Source organism: Ambystoma mexicanum, chromosome 4p (genome assembly GCF_040938575.1).
Source record: "Ambystoma mexicanum isolate Mex_15411 chromosome 4p, UKY_AmexF1_1, whole genome shotgun sequence".
NCBI lineage: Eukaryota > Metazoa > Chordata > Amphibia > Caudata > Ambystomatidae > Ambystoma > Ambystoma mexicanum.
Genome location: NC_090927.1, coordinates 1,247,988,033 through 1,248,003,761, shown reverse-complemented (window position 1 = coordinate 1,248,003,761; position 15,729 = coordinate 1,247,988,033). Strand labels below are relative to the sequence as shown.

At 46.6% G+C, this 15,729-nt stretch overlaps 1 protein-coding gene across 2 annotated transcripts in view; it reads right to left on the bottom strand.

Annotated features, from left to right (window-relative positions):
• Positions 1 to 15,729, bottom strand: part of GALNT2 (polypeptide N-acetylgalactosaminyltransferase 2) — a 762,087-nt gene that overhangs the window by 272,375 nt on the left and 473,983 nt on the right. For both annotated transcript variants that reach the window (XM_069606912.1, XM_069606911.1), the window contains one exon: positions 3,569 to 3,690. In XM_069606912.1, coding sequence (XP_069463013.1) covers positions 3,569 to 3,690 — 122 coding nt within the window. The remainder of the gene's footprint in view (positions 1 to 3,568; positions 3,691 to 15,729) is intronic.

Below are 15,729 nucleotides of genomic sequence, written 5' to 3'. Positions count from 1 at the left end.
AAACTTATCCGAAACCTTAATCTCCTTTTTAAAAATTCCCACTTTTTTATGGAGGGGTTATGTCTGGTTTGTGCAGCCAGGCTAATACATTGGCTAGGCATTCTGTGTGTTTAATTTTGGTGGATGCGTACACCAAAATGTCTCAAAATCAAGCCTCATACTGGTAGAGGCCTATATGAATAGTAAAGTTGGTGATGTTTTAAGACTCAAGGTTCAAAACGATCTGGTGTATTCAGACTATAGATCTAGTTTTGAGAAAAATGCCTCATCCTGAAGATCAGACACAGCAGGTCATCTAGACTGGCATGCCTACAGGAATAGTATTACTGCCCGACTGCTTTATTCAGGAGACATGTCTTACGTAGATATGTAGACACGCTTGTCGTTTCAGCTAAACTGAATCACGATGTGGGACACCCATGGCATGAGGCCAATCACCCACTCAATTAGGTATTCTTATAATAACTTGTCAAGTTCTTGCCCAATCATCTCCCTTAGGTGTAAAGGTACTCTTCGGAGGTTTAATACAACTAGCTGTATTTTTTCATCAATATGCAACCATACTGCTTTTCATTTGAGGCACTGCCTACTTCTTTGAATAGTTGGCTGTGAGTCATGAACGCAAAATTAAGATGCATGACTGACTAGGATGCGTAACTGTCTGTAGAACATTCAGAGCATTTGTCTAGTTTAACACACAACTACCCTTTCTTCAATTAATTACAATGTGACAATTTGTCAGGGACAAAATATTTGGTTGTACAATTTAAAATAAAACGTATAAAGATGCTGTAACAAAACCGGATTTTTTGAGCCAACCATAGCGATAAAGATTGGTAAACTACATTTTAAGCATCAGAATCCAAAGCAGACACCTAGCAGTGATGGAAGAAACAGTTAACCTGTTTTTAATTAGGATGTCATGGTTTTGCTTTATTCGCAAGAAATTCGGTCCGTTGGGGTGGTTTTTCCTGGGCGAGTCCTTAGATTTTATCTATAGTTGTCAGCACGTTAGGGCACTTTTACTGTGACCGTTACAATACTTAAAGCATTCTTTTTACTGTTGTGTCCCTTATTCAGTGCACCAAATGAAAACTGTTTAACAGATTTGTTCCACAATAATCACTAATGATCTAATCTATTCTGTCAATCTTTGTTTTTAATTGTTACAATTTCACTTCAATTGCTTTCATTTCTCTCTCTACACGTGTTTCCCCATGGTTGATTACCATGGTTCATCAGGAGAGAATCTGACACAAAAATCTATTACTCAACAGTTTACAAATTTTGCAGTTGGCGACTGGATAAAGGACAACAGTAAAAAAAAGAAAATGCCATGGTTTTCGGAATTAGTGGGTTGGAAAAGCTGAAGGAGGAGTTAACCCGACATTCATGTCAAAACACAAAAAATGTTTTGTTGCTTAGGGCCTATAGTTACAAGCGAGTGTAAAAGGAGTACAGGGAGAGGGGAGACGGGATAGGGGGTTGTTTTTGCACTGCCAAGACCAGACAGAGGAAAAAGTGACCCTTTTCAAAAATGTAATATGTGAAGTATGAATGTATCTGCATGTTTGAGATTGAAATACTCTATTGTTCAATTTCATGCAAACAAATTTAAAACATGCAACTTATTGGATGGACAACTAGCTAGCGATTTCCACCTTGTCAACATGACCCATTCCATCAGGAGAAAGCAGCTGAGAAAGTTTTTTCTTTGCATTCTGGGACTTGTAGTGATGGATGTCATTATAAATCCATGACTGTGTGTCACCAAGTAAAAAAGGACTGCAGTAGCCACCTACCATTTGGAATAGGGCAGGTTGGTGCATATTCAATGTATTGCCATATAAACGGTACATCTATCCGAGGCAACACAGAACTGAGCCTTGGGTTTCACATCAATCGATTAATCATTTGAGATGGCTGGGTTTAAAAATCCTTGCTAGCCTTATTTTTCTAATTTAAGAACCAAACAAGATTGTACTTATGTCACAGAGGACCAGCTAAAATGGCGGTATGGATACAGCAGACTCCCTCCATTCCACCATCTCTGTGCACTTCAGAAGCATCTACGTGAAGCTATTCTAGCTTAGATGATTCCCCTGCCCAAACAATGAGGGTGCAGACACTGCTGACTGGTGAAAACATTGCTTTCCTTATGATGGACGCATGGACAACATTGTCATGCAACTGTTGAGTCAGAGTCCATACACTAACTTTGAAAACACGGGCCTGCATAGAACCCTGGCCTGCCACCAAGCCTGTTCTCTTAGCAAAGGTACCTGCCACATGCGCAGCCGCATGTTTTAGTACTATTTTATTTGAAGAGCAAACAGCATTAAGGGAAAGAAACCACTCTTAATAGCAGGTAAACACGGAGGCGGCGAGTTGTACAGAAAGTGGGCTCTTCATTCCAAAAAGAAATCAGTGGATTGTCAGAATGTTAAACAAATAACATTTAGTGAAAAAAAGCAAACATTGCAGTCATTCTGGTCGAGAGAACAGCATGGACAGATTTCAGAGCATATTTATCTTTTAAATGCAATTACACCTCCCCTTTTAACTGGTCAAATACAGATTTCACACTATGAAGAGCTTTTGTGGCATGGTGCTTTGTGTGGTATAAATCCTAGTAGGATAACATAAGAATGCTTCATTTGAGCAGGTTCTTCTTAGCAAAACCAACAGGACGCATATGGCATCCTGTCTGAGAGTGATCAGACAACATCAAGGAATTATTTTTTGTCGAATCCAACTAAGTCTGACAAAGCATGTACGATATTACAGGTTGTGCATTACAGCAACACACGCGTTTTTCCAGTTTAATGCTTTCCCAAAAAAAGGCACTAAAGAGCAGTTATTGTATCTTAGTCTAAAATACCATGTTGGGTTTGCTCAGTTTGCAGTCTCTGACAACGTACACCGGTCCAGCCATTCATGGTCTCTTAGTAATATTAGCTGGTGTTGGAGACCTTCAAAGGTGTATTGAGGTAACGCTCAGTAAAATGAATGATAAAAACAGGGCCGGCAGAAGCCAAGATAACCCCAGGATTAAAAACTGTTCTAAGTGCAGCAGTCCGTCCCATTTTCGGCTTCTCCTAAAGGGACCATCCGTCACATTTCAGGAGATGTATTCATTGGCTTGCACCCTGCATAGTACCGTGCTCCTGAACCGAACAATGATGTTCCAGTCCTAATGCAAATTCTAGCAAGATCCGAGCAAGAAACATTTCACAACACCACTCTTCAATGGCATCATGAAACTCCCCCAAATACTTTCGTTTTTGCATAAAACCTGAACGACTGCCTCTGTGTTCCATTGGCATTGCCCGTGGTTGCAGTTTGGGCCTAAAGACCATTAAGTTTCGAAAAGCATAGTGCCACATAGAAGTTGGATTAACACCATGACCCACCAGCTTAAGGAAGCCAAACTGGAAAAAGAAAATCCCTTTGCCAGACCGAAGAACAACTGCTGACGTTTTGTGAAATGCCTTTTACAACACTGATTCCAAACCTTGAAGGTACACAGCTCACTCAAACCACCCTTGGTTCGACCTTGCAAACTTACCTCTGCCACTCTTTCCAGGAGAGGCTCCAGCCAGTGCTCGTTGCACTCACAGTGGCTATCGAGAAAGGTCAACACTTTTGCTTGGGCCTCGTCTGCCCCCTTAACACGAGACCGCATTAGGCCTGCAATCAAGTGAGTAACAAAATAGATTGATAAGGGAAGAAAAAAAGTCATCTACAAAGTGAACTGAATACAGCATTATTGAGACACTCAAAATATAAACATAACCAAAAAAATCTGCTAGTCTTGATTACCAAGCAGCAAGGCTTTTGGTCAACCAACAAGATGAAAGTGACATCAATAGTATAAAGAGCGTACAACACACATCTCATACTGTAATTTCAGAGTGAAGATCTGAAGACTCAGTTTCTGAAATACCCAGGAGGGAAACCGCTGTCAGAGGAGGACTTAATTTGCCATTAAGAGTAGATGGTAAAGGGCACAATGGCACATGGGCACGACATTCTCTGTCTAGGAAGCACTGGCACCAGCTCATCGCACAGATCTATGTTTTACAAGCACTAGGCACAGTAAGATGCCATTGTGGCCCAACAAACTGGTAGCACTACAGGGTCCGGCCCAAATCCATCCAGCATTGCTCATATCTGATTATTCTGAGGTAGTTGAGTGTACTTATACTGTGCAAGTAGACCAAAAGTACAGTAATCAATACTCAAAGTTCAATTTCAAAAACCCATAACATCAGAAAATATATATAGATGAAGCCATTGGATATATGCAAGGTGATTTATTCCTAAGCACAGCCGACACGTGTTCTCGACCATTCGGTCGTTCAAGGCTGTTATTGATGCAGTTACAATAATTCGATCATCATCAACAGAAAAATGCATATGATCATGTACAAATGTTGGTGTGAGATGAATTATAAACATAACATAGGTGATAAAAATTTTGTGCAATTAAGAAGAGACAAAAAACGAAAAAAGAAGGGTATTCAAGACATATACACAAGATAAATATTATCAAAACTGGTGTACATACTCAGTGTCAGGCACAGAATAATGAAGGGGGCGAGAGCAGGAGTGGGGGAATAAGACGTGAAATTCTTTAGCAGATGATCAAAGTTCAATTGCTTAGTGTAGTCAGTTTTTTGCAATGTTAGAATAGATTGGTTCCAGCTATTAGTGTTACTGCCACAGATCACTCCAATCTAGGTAATCCATATATTAATTAGTGCACAGATACCATTGCATATGAGCATTGTTGAGACCCATTACCTAGCGAAAAATGCCTCGTGTGATTGTTAATAGTCATGCAAAATAGAGAATGCTGGTAACTCACCAGTCAAATAATTCTGGGGATGATCCCTACAGATTACGACATGAAATAAAGGAATACATACTAAGTATACAAGGTGGTTGTTAGGTATTGCAGAGTAATAAGTTCTGGAGAGATAAGTGCTGAGAGAATGAGTGAATATTCCTTACACTAGTTAATCTTTAGTAGAGCTTAGGTGAAATAAGTTGATAACTGTTTTAAGCCATCTGAGTTTGGGGCTTAATTGCCTGAAAAATAGGTCAATATCACTATATTGAGTGCCCAGTGGAGATATAAGTAAATATACAGAGATATGGAAAGAACAAAGGGCACAAAAAGCAAAGAAGTTGTCCTTGCTCTCACCTTAATGTATGTCTTGGTGGGGCGCAGTGGCCAGTCTATTTCACTGAATCTTCATTGTATATAAAGGTCTCAATACCTGAACAAAAACAACGTATAAAAATTAAGTTAGCCCGCAAAAAATGTGTCCCTGTAAGGTCAGTGAGCCTCAAGGATGGGGTAGCTATACCTTTGATTCCGTGTTGCAGGGGTAGATCCCAAGCGAATGCCTGTAGTGAGCGTCTGCACTCTGCCAGGCGATCAGTGTTTACACCAGCGCGTCTGACGTCACACGCATGTGCATAGACGAAACGTGATGTCATGTGCAAGCGCAAATGCGAGTAATAACACTACACAAAATTAGCTGAGAAATGATTAGCTGGTATCTAGATTATTTAAGGTCTGATTGAGGTAATGAGTAATTTAGTAGGAAAGTTAATATGGATGAGTAAGAGGATCTAATGGGGGGAGATTTAAGAAGTATGTATAATGATGCTATATTAAAGCAAAGAAAGAAAAAGATATAAGTAATGCACAGTACAGACGAGAAAATTGTCAGAAGAATCCTGATCTCTGGAGATGAAATGGGAGGCTGGCCTGGGCGGTGGGTAGACAGGAGGTCTAGTGAATAAAATAAAGGGAAAAACACAATAATAGTCCCGAGCCAAAAATGCTCAAACAATATATCTAGTGAGGGCTGACTGGAGTATAAAAGATGGACAATAATAGTCAGAGGATCTGAACAAAAGTGATCAAATACTGAAAATATCAAAAGTATAGCTAATAGAACCGGACTGATGCTTGGACGAGTCTCAACAAGGCATTGACCAGATCATGTTAATAGATTAATGTTTTTCAGATCATCCATTGTTAATAAAGAATATAGATCCAAATTGCAGGAAAACATACATTTCATTGTCCTTGTTCAGACCTTGTTGGACACATCGTAGATTACAAATTGTTTTGGCTTCCAGTTGTCTCAATTTGAGCTTTAAATCTCCTCCCCTTTTCCCAATAGATGCCTTCTTAAGGCCAATGAACTGATATCTTCAACATTGTCCTCCTGGTGACATTCCTGCCAATGAGTGGCTAGCGGCAGCAAATGGTCCTGTTTTTTAAGACTACTGAGGTGCTCAGGTATTCGGATACATAGCTGCCTAATCGTGCTGCCCACATATACCTTCTGGCAGACACACTCAATTGCATAGACCACATACTTAGTCCTGCAATTAATGAAGTCTGTGATAATGGTTCTAATACCAAGCTGAGTTGTGAATTCTGTGGAGTCCGGGTATGCATGCTTACATACAGTGCAGGTTCCACATTTGTGGAATCCCTTAGCTGTTGACCATTCCGAACCTTTGGATTTGGAGTTGGCGATGTATGAAGGGCAAAGTCTATTTTTCAGAGTTTGTGCTCTCGTGTACACAAAGGAGGGTTTCTCGCTCAGAAAAGGCAAGATGTCTAATTTCAGCAGGCCCCAATGTCTTCGTACAATGTTGTATAGCTTTTGTGCATCAGTAGAATATTGTGTGATGATATCCATGTGTTTCCTTGGTGAACGAGCTGCTTTGTTAGGGTTGTCAAGTTTAAGCATGTCCCCTCTAAACTTGCTGTCTGTTCTGGTGCGTGCTTTGGCTATAACATCAGAGTAGCCCCTTTCTCTAAATCTAGCAGTAATTAGTTCACTTTCTTGTGAAAATGATAAAGCAGTGCTACAGTTGCGACATGCCAGTAGAATTCCCCAGCCGGGATACTCATAACAGTGGTTTTACGATGGCAACTAGCAGCTGCTAGATTTAGAGAAAGGGGCTACTCTGATTTTATAGCCATAGCGCGCACCAGAACAGACAGCAAGTTGAGAGGGGACATGCTTAAACTCGACAACCCCAACAAAGCAGCTCGTTCACCAAGGAAGGAACAAGTTACTTACATGTAACTGTTGTTCTCCAGCATGGGTCTGGCATGGATTCACACGCTCATGAATATTTCCCGTCGTCAGGCCGGGAATCCTCAGTATAGAAAAAAATCATTATCAGTTTCGTTTCTGATCTGTCTTTCTTAGTAGTAACCAATCACTGGTCTCTGGGTCATACTGCCTCCAGCCAATGACTGCCCTCTCCCTAAGCCCCGCCTCCAGCAGCCATCCTCAGATTTGGTAGCACGTAAAGTGGCAATATGACCAAGTGAAGAGCCGCAGAGGGGTAAGCGGGGGGTTCGCATGTGAATCCATGCCAGACCCATGCTGGAGAACAACCGTTACAGGTAAGCAACTTGTTCCTTCTCCAGCATGGGGTCTGGCATGGATTCACATGCTCATGAATAAGAGAATATATAGCAGTACACACATGCACAACCACGGGAGGTGGCAACAGGCTCAACATTAAGCATCTCTTACCTCCTCACCAGGATCACCGTAGGCGAACAGGTTGCGTAGCACTGCTTGGCCGACCCTGGACTCCTCCCTGGAGTCCCGATCGACGCAGTAGAATCTTGTGAAGGTGTGCGTCGACCTCCACGTCGCAGCCCTGAAGATGTCTAGCAGGGGCACACCAGACAGGAACGCCGTGGTAGCAGCGATCGCTCTGGTTGAATGGGCTCTCGGACGGCCGGGCAGCGGTCGGTTCGCCAACCGGTGACAGTGCATGATGCAGCCGTAGAGCCATCTGGAAATGGAAGTCTTCGAGAGAGCCTTCCCTTGATTCACAGTCCCAAAGTTCACAAACAGCTGCGACATCTTGCGAAAACTCTTCGTGCGGTCCACGTAGAACTTCAGCGCTCTAGCTACATCCAGCGAGTGCAAAGTCCTCTAGGCCGGCGACAGGAAGAAAACTGGCAACACCAAGGGCTTGTTGAGGTGGAAGTCCGACGGCACCTTGGGCATAAAGGAGGGGTGCGTCCTCAGCACCACCCTCGTGTCATGAAAAGTCAAGTATGGAGGCTTGCAAGATAGGGCCTGGATCTCTCCCACTCGTCGTGCGGAGGTGATGGCCACGAGGAAAGCTGTCTTCCATGACAGGAACTTCAGAGGCGCCAAATGCATAGGCTCGAATGGGGCCCTCCCATGAGCCTGGTCAGCACCACATTAAGCTCCCACGCAGGGGCAGGAGCCTTCACCGGCGGAAATGATTGGAATAGTCCCTTCATGAATTCTTTCACCAGGCGATGCGACCACAAGGACGCCCGTCCCGCAGTCCTGGTATATTGGGAGATTGCAGCCATATGTATTTTGATGGAGGCGTGAGCCAGTCCAGCTTTGGCCAGCAACAGTAGGTACGGCAGTACTTGAGGGGCCGTAATCCGCAGAGGGTTAATCTTCTGTGCACGGCACCAGACAGAGAACCTCTTCATTTATGTCCGTAGCACTTGAGAGTTGAGGACGCCCTGGCTTTTGCAAGAACCTCTCTGCAGTCGGCCGGGATGTCGTACCCTCCAAACTATAGTGCTGCAGGAGCCAGGCCTGCAAGTTCAGCGACTCCGGGTTGTGGTGAAGAATGGCGCCTCCTTCTCTGGAGAGAAGGTCTGCGTCCGTCGGCAGCTTGACTGGTGTGGACGTTGACAAGTCCAGAAGGTCCGGGAACCAGATCGGTCTTGGCCACGCCGGTGCGACGAGGATCATCCTGCACTGGGACCTCTTGAGCTGGAGCAGCAACGGCAGCGGAGGGAATGCATAAAGAAATAGGCCGTCCCAGGGGAATGAGAAAGCATCGCCCATGCTCCTCGGCTGGGGGAACCTGCTGGCGAACCTCCGGCACTTGGAATTCGTCACCGTCGCGAAGAGATCGATTTGGGGTGTGCCCCATCGTCGGAAGAGTCGATCCACTTGATCCTGGCGTAGTTCCCACTCGTGGCACGAGCGCAGCTCCCTGCTGAGTGAGTCGGCGATCGTTTGTTTTATTCCTGCCAGATGAAGAGGCACCAGAAACATCCGTTGGGCGACGACCCAATGCCACAAATCCTGGGCTTCCTTGGATAGGGCCGGGGACCTGGTTCCGCCCTGCTTCCGGATGTAGAACATCGTGGTGGTGTGGTCGGTGAAGATCCTCACCACCTTGCCCTTGAGGGACGGGAGAAAGGACCCGAGGGCCCAGAACACTGCGCGGAGCTCCAAAATGTTGATGTGGAGTGACTTCTACGGGAGCCAAAGGCCTCTCGCGTGAAGATCTCCGGAGTGTGCTCCCCAACCTTCCAGGGAGGCGTCCGTCGTCACAGTCACCTGGTGAGCTGGGATCTGAAAGTCCGTGCCCGCCGACAGATGGGAGCGGGACCCCCACCACCGGATCGCCCGACGGAACGTCTCGTTGAGAGGGATCTTCTCCTCGAAGCTGCCTGTCGACTGGACCCAGCGGGCGTCAAGGAACTCTTGTAAGGGGCGCATCCGAAGCCTGCAAAGGCGCACCAGATAAATGCAGGACGACATCATCCCGAAGAGGTACTTGATAGATCTTACCCTGGCCATGTCCGTGGCCAGCAGACGCTGCACCTTGCCCAGAATGGTCCTGGTCCTTTCCTCCGACGGCGAGGCCAGCCGCGCCACTGTGTCGAGCTTGGCTCCCAGAAACAGGGCGACTTGCGACGTAACCAGGTGGGATTTTGGAAAGTTGATGGAGAATCCCAGGTCCGTGAGCAGCTGGAGGATGTTTGCAGTGTGCTCCACGGCAAGCTCCCTCGTCCTTGCCCGGATGAGCCAGTCGTCAAGGTAGGGGTAGACGTGGATCCCCTGTAGGCGCAGCCGCGCCGCCACCGGTGCGAGGCACTTGGTGAACACCCTGGGTGCCGACTTCAATCCGAACGGGAGGGCCTTGAACTGGTAGTGCCGCCCTTGGATCATGAACCTGAGGAACTTTCGGTTCCTTTTTAGAATGGGGATGTGGAAGTACGCATCCTCCAAGTCCAACGACAGGAAATCGCCCTCCTCCAGCTGTCCCAGCACGTGCTGGAGGGTGACCATACGGAACTTCTACGCCTTGATGTACTTGTTCAGTCGTCGTAGGTCCAGGATGGGGCGCCATCCTCCTGTCTTTTTTTACGAGGAAGTACCTTGAGTAAACTCCGGAGCCCCGAAGCCTCTTTGGGACGAGCTCGATGGCACCCTTCTTGAGCATCGCCCTTACTTCCAACAGTAGTTGAGGGATGTGATTTTCCTTCCTGGCCACGGGTGGAACGCGAGGGCACTTCTTCTGAAACTCAAGGGCGTGCCCTTGGGCCAGGGCGTCTGGGGTGCTTCGGTCGGGGCCCGACTCCACGGTCGGTTCAATCTTGTTTGGAGGCCGCCTTGCCTCCTTGACCTCCCTGTCGATGACGGGCACCACCTGGCTTGCCGCGTCCCCTGTAGGCTTCCTGGGACGAAGATCTTGCCGCTTGGCGGTACGTGGAGGAGCCACTGCCGGATCCCTTGGAGGCACCTTGTGTCTGTCTTGATGGCCTGAAGGGACTCATCAACCACCTTCCCAAACAGGTTGTTCCTGTCGAAGGGCATGTCCAAAACCTTGGCTTGTACGTCCTGGCGGAAATCCGTGGCCTTGAGCCATCCTCGTCGTCTCAAGCAAACGCTGTTGCCCAACTGACAGAAACCGGTGTCGGCGATGTAGGATTTCAAGGGCCTCAGCCCTTTTGGCGTCCGGAAGGAAGTCTAACAGAGGGGCGATTTTGAATCACAACTCCCTGTCGTAGCGAGCTACGATAGCCAGGGCGTTGGCCGCCTTGATAGTCGTGGCTGCGGATGAGATGATCCGTCGTCCCATCGTGTCCAACTTCCTGCCCTCGCCGTCCGGCGGGGAAGTTGATGTAGAGGCCGATGCCCCCCCAGCTCTTCTTTGCCGCCGCCGAGACAACCGAATCTGGGGTAGGTTGTGCCCGAAGGCACAAGGGGGCAGCATCGGGGACCCGGTACTTCTTCTCGTACCGGGCCCTCTTTGCCGGCGCCGTGGCAGGGTTCTTGAGGAGGGCGAGCCCATCACAGATGTCATCAAGAAGCGGTACGGCGAGGACCGTCTTCCTTTTAGCCTCGCGCCGTTGGTAAAGGAACCCTTCTTTCTTCTTCTCTTCTGGGCAGAGCTGGAAAAGCTCGGATGCCCTGGAAATCATGGCATGAAAGGATCCAATCTCGTCGGGCAGGGACGCCCGAGCAGCGGGCGACAGGGGACACGTCCCGTCATCGCCTCCGTCGTCATCTGTACCTGTCGTAGCCGTGTCCGTATCATCCCTGTGGGTAGTAGACCGGGGGGAAGGCAGAGCAGGTGGGAGAGGTGGCGTAGGATGAGTCGTCCTCTTATGCGGTGGACTTTCCGATGGTCCTGGCTCCGGTTCCCCCGTCGGGTCTGGCTCAGGTACCTCCGTCGGGGGAAGGGGCAACCTTGTCCTTATCTCCGAGCATAAGGACTGAATCGCTGACAAAATGGCCGCCGAAGTGTCCTGCGGCGCCGGAAACGACGGGCGCGAGTGCTCTTGAGGAGCCTTGTCGGCGACACCGTCGCTCTCGTCGTCGCCCTCGTCGGGATCCCTCCCGATGGGCCTCTTCCACGACTTCAATGAGCTCTTCTTCAGAGGTCGTGTCCGTATCCACGATGGCCACCAGCCCCTCCCCCACCTTTTCCAACGAAGACTTCGTGGGGGTCTTCTCAATGGGCCTGAAAGACTATTCCCTCCGCGGTGGCAGGGAGACTGGGTCCTGAGGGCGCCTCCACTGGTGTAGCCTCCACAGGCTGAGCCAGGGCCGCTGCGACATCCTCAATCGAGGTCTTAGCAGGGTGAAATAAGGCCATCGTCACCTTCTGGACGCCTGGGGCCTTCACCTTGGGGGGAGGGTCCGAGCCTCGCTCCCCCTCTGCCGGAATCTTTGAGATCGACCGGGGCCTCTCCAGAAGCTTTGCCAGGTTCTCGGACTTCCTCTTACCCGAGCCAGAGCATTGGCTCGTGGTTGATGGCGCCGGGGAGGATGCCCCCTGCCTGGCAGCCAAGGAGCCCGACCGTTCGGTGCTCCCGGTGCCCGCGGACTCGCGGTGCTTAGCCTTTTGTTGGGCCCCCGTCGCCGGGGTGCCCTCACAGGACTTAGAAGACCGCTCTGACTTCTTTTTCTTCTTCTCGCCTGACGGGCTCTTCCCTTCCAGCCAGTTGGCGAGACGGAGCTGGCGATCCTTCATGGTCCGCTCCGAAATGTTCCCACAAAACGCACAGTCCTTCTCCGTGTGCGTCTTGTCCTCATGGAGACAGAGGCATAACAAATGCTCATCCTCCTTGAAAACATTCTGAAGCTGGCATCCAGGGCAGGTCCTGAACAGCTTCCCGGGCGTCGAGCTTCCTTTCTCCTGGGCCATGTAGGCCTCGGAACATCTGGAATCCTCCAAAAGCGTAACTCGAAGAAAACTTCACCCTTGAGGGACGTAGAAAACTCCGAAACGGATCCCCATTGATCGGATGTAGAAACGGTGGAGCTTGAGGCTCTATTTAACCGAAAAATGAGAAAAAACTCCTGAAAAAGCGCGAAAACGCAGCAAAAGCTCGAGCTACAGCACGAGGACTCCCAACACTTGAACGTGCAGTAAAGATCTGAGGATGGCTGCCGGAGGCGGGGCTTAGGGAGAGGGCAGTCATTGGCTGGGGGCAGTATGACCCAGAGAACAGTGATTGGCTACTACTAAGAAAGACAGATCAGAAACAAAACTGATACTGATTTTTTTCTATACCGAGGATTCCCGGCCTGACGACGGGGAATTTTCATGAGCATGTGAATCCATGCCAGACCCCATGCTGGAGAAACGCATGGATATCATCACACAATATTCTACCCATGCACACAAGCTATACAACATGGTACGAAGACATTGGGGCCTGTTCAAATTAGACAGACATCTTGCCCTTTCTGAGCGAGAAACCATCCTTTGTGTACACAAGAGCACAAACTCTGAAAAATAGACTTTGCCATTCATACATCGCCAACTCCAAATCCAAAGGTTCGGAATGGTTACCAACTAAGGGATTCCACAAATGTGGAACCTGCACTGTATGCAAGCATGCATACCCGGACTCAATAGAATTCACAACTCCGCTTGGTATTAGAACCAAGATCACAGACTTCATTAATTGCAGGACTAAGTATGTGTTCTATGCAATTGAGTGTGTCTGCCGGAAGGTATATGTGGGCAGCACGATTAGGCAGCTACGTATCCGAATACGTGAGCACCTCAGTAGTCCTAAAAAACAGGACCACTTGCTGCCACTAGCCACTCATTGGCAGGAATGTCACCAGATGGACAATGTTGAAGATATCAGATTCATTGGCCTTAAGAAGTCATCTATTGGGAAAAGGGGAGGAGATTTAAAGCTCAAATTGAGACAACTGGAAGCCAAAACAATTTGTAATCTACGATGTGTCCAACAAGGACAATGAAATGTATGTTTTCCTGTAATTTGGATCTATATTCTTTATTAACAATGGATGATCTGAAAAACATTCATCTGTTAACATGATCTGGTCAATGCCTTGTTGACTCATCCAAGCATCAGTCCGGTTCTACTAGTTATACTTTTGATATTTTCAGTATTTGATCACTTTTGTTCAGATCTTCTGACTAGATTATTGTCCATCTTTTATACTCCAGTCAGCCCTCACTAGATACATTGTTTGAGCATGTTTGGCTCGGGACTACGATTGTGTTTTTTCCCTTTATTTTATTCACTAGACCTCCTGTCTACCCACCATCCAGGCCAGCCTCCCATTTCATCTCCTAGAGATCAGGATTCTTCTGACAATTTTCTCGTATGTACTGTGCATTACTTATATCTTTTCTTTCTTTGCTTTAATATAGCATCATTATACATACTTCTTGAATCTCCCCCCATTAGGTCCTCTTACTCATGCATATTAACTTTCCTACTACATCACTCATTACCTCAATCAGGCCTTTAATAATCTAGATACCAGCTAATCAGAATTTCTCAGCTAATTTTATGTAGCAATATTACTCGCATTTGCGCATGACGTCACATTTAGTCTATGCGCGAGACATCACGCATTTATGCGTGACGTCAGACGCGCTGGTGTAATGTAAACACTGATCGCCTGGCAGAGCGTGGACACTCAGTACAGGCATTTGCTTGGGATCTAGCCCTGCAACACAGAATTAAAGGTATGGCTACCCCATCCTTGAGGCTCACTGCCCTTACAGGGAGACATTTTTTGCCGGCTAACTTAGATTTTATTACATTGTTTTTTTCAGGTATTGAGACCTTTATATACAATGAAGATTCAGTGAAATAGACTGGCCACTGCGCCCCACCAAGACATACATTAAGTTGAGAGCAAGGGCAACTCTTGCCTTTTGTGCCCTTTGCTTAACCCTTTGTTCTCTCCATCTCTGTATATTTACTTATATCGCCATTGGGTACTCAATATAGTGATATTGACCTATTTTTCAGGCAATTAAGCCCCAAAAACTCAGATGGCTTAAAACAGTGGATTTTTGATAAAGGCACCATATTGCAAGCGTGTTATCAACTTATTTCACCCAAGAAGCTCTACTAAAGATTAACTAAGGTAAGGAATATTCGCTCATTCTCTCAACACTTATCTCTCCAGAACTTATTACTCTGCAATACCCAATACCCACCTTGTATACTTAGTATGTATTCCTTTATTTCATGCCTTAATCTGTAGGGATCATCCACAGAATTATTTGACTGGTGAGTTTGACTATTAACAATGACATGAGGCATTTTCGCTAGGTAATGGGTCTCAACAATGCTCACGTGCAATGGTATCTGTGCACTATTAATATATGGATTACCTAGATTGGAGTGAACTGTGGCAATAACACTAATAGCTGGAACCAATCTATTCTAACATAGCAAAAAACTGACTACACTAAGCAATTGAACTTTGATCATGTGCTAAAGTAGCTCACATCCTATTCGCCCACTCCTGCTCTCGCCCTTCATGATTGTCCGTGCAGACCCTGGGTATGTACACCAGTTTTGATAATATTTATCTTGTATACATGTCTTGAACACCCTTCTTTTCTTCATTTTCTGTCTCTTGTTAATTGCACAATATTTTTTGTATCACCTATGTTTTGATGTGTATAATTCATCTCACACCAACATTTGTATATGATCATATGCATTTTTCTGTTGAAGATCGAATTTTGTAACTGCATCAATAACAGCCTTGAGAAGGACCGAATGGTCGAAACACGTGTCGGCTGTGCTTAGAATAAATCACCCTGCACATATCCAATGGCTTCATCTATATATATTTTCTGATGTTATGGGTTTTTGAAATTGAACTTTCAGTATTGATTACTGTAATTTTGGTCTACTTGCGCAGTACAAGTACACTCAACTACCACTGTGTTTTACGTTTGAGGTATTAAGGGGAACCTCGTGTATTTTCTGCTGCATTTTGACAAGACTCCAGGAAGTTGAGCGCACTACACACAGTTACCCCCCAACTTTTTTGTTATCTGATTATTCTGATGCACTTTCCATCAGGTTTAACTTGCAATGTATTTTCTAAGGTTGATGCTCGACACTGCTGCATGTGGATG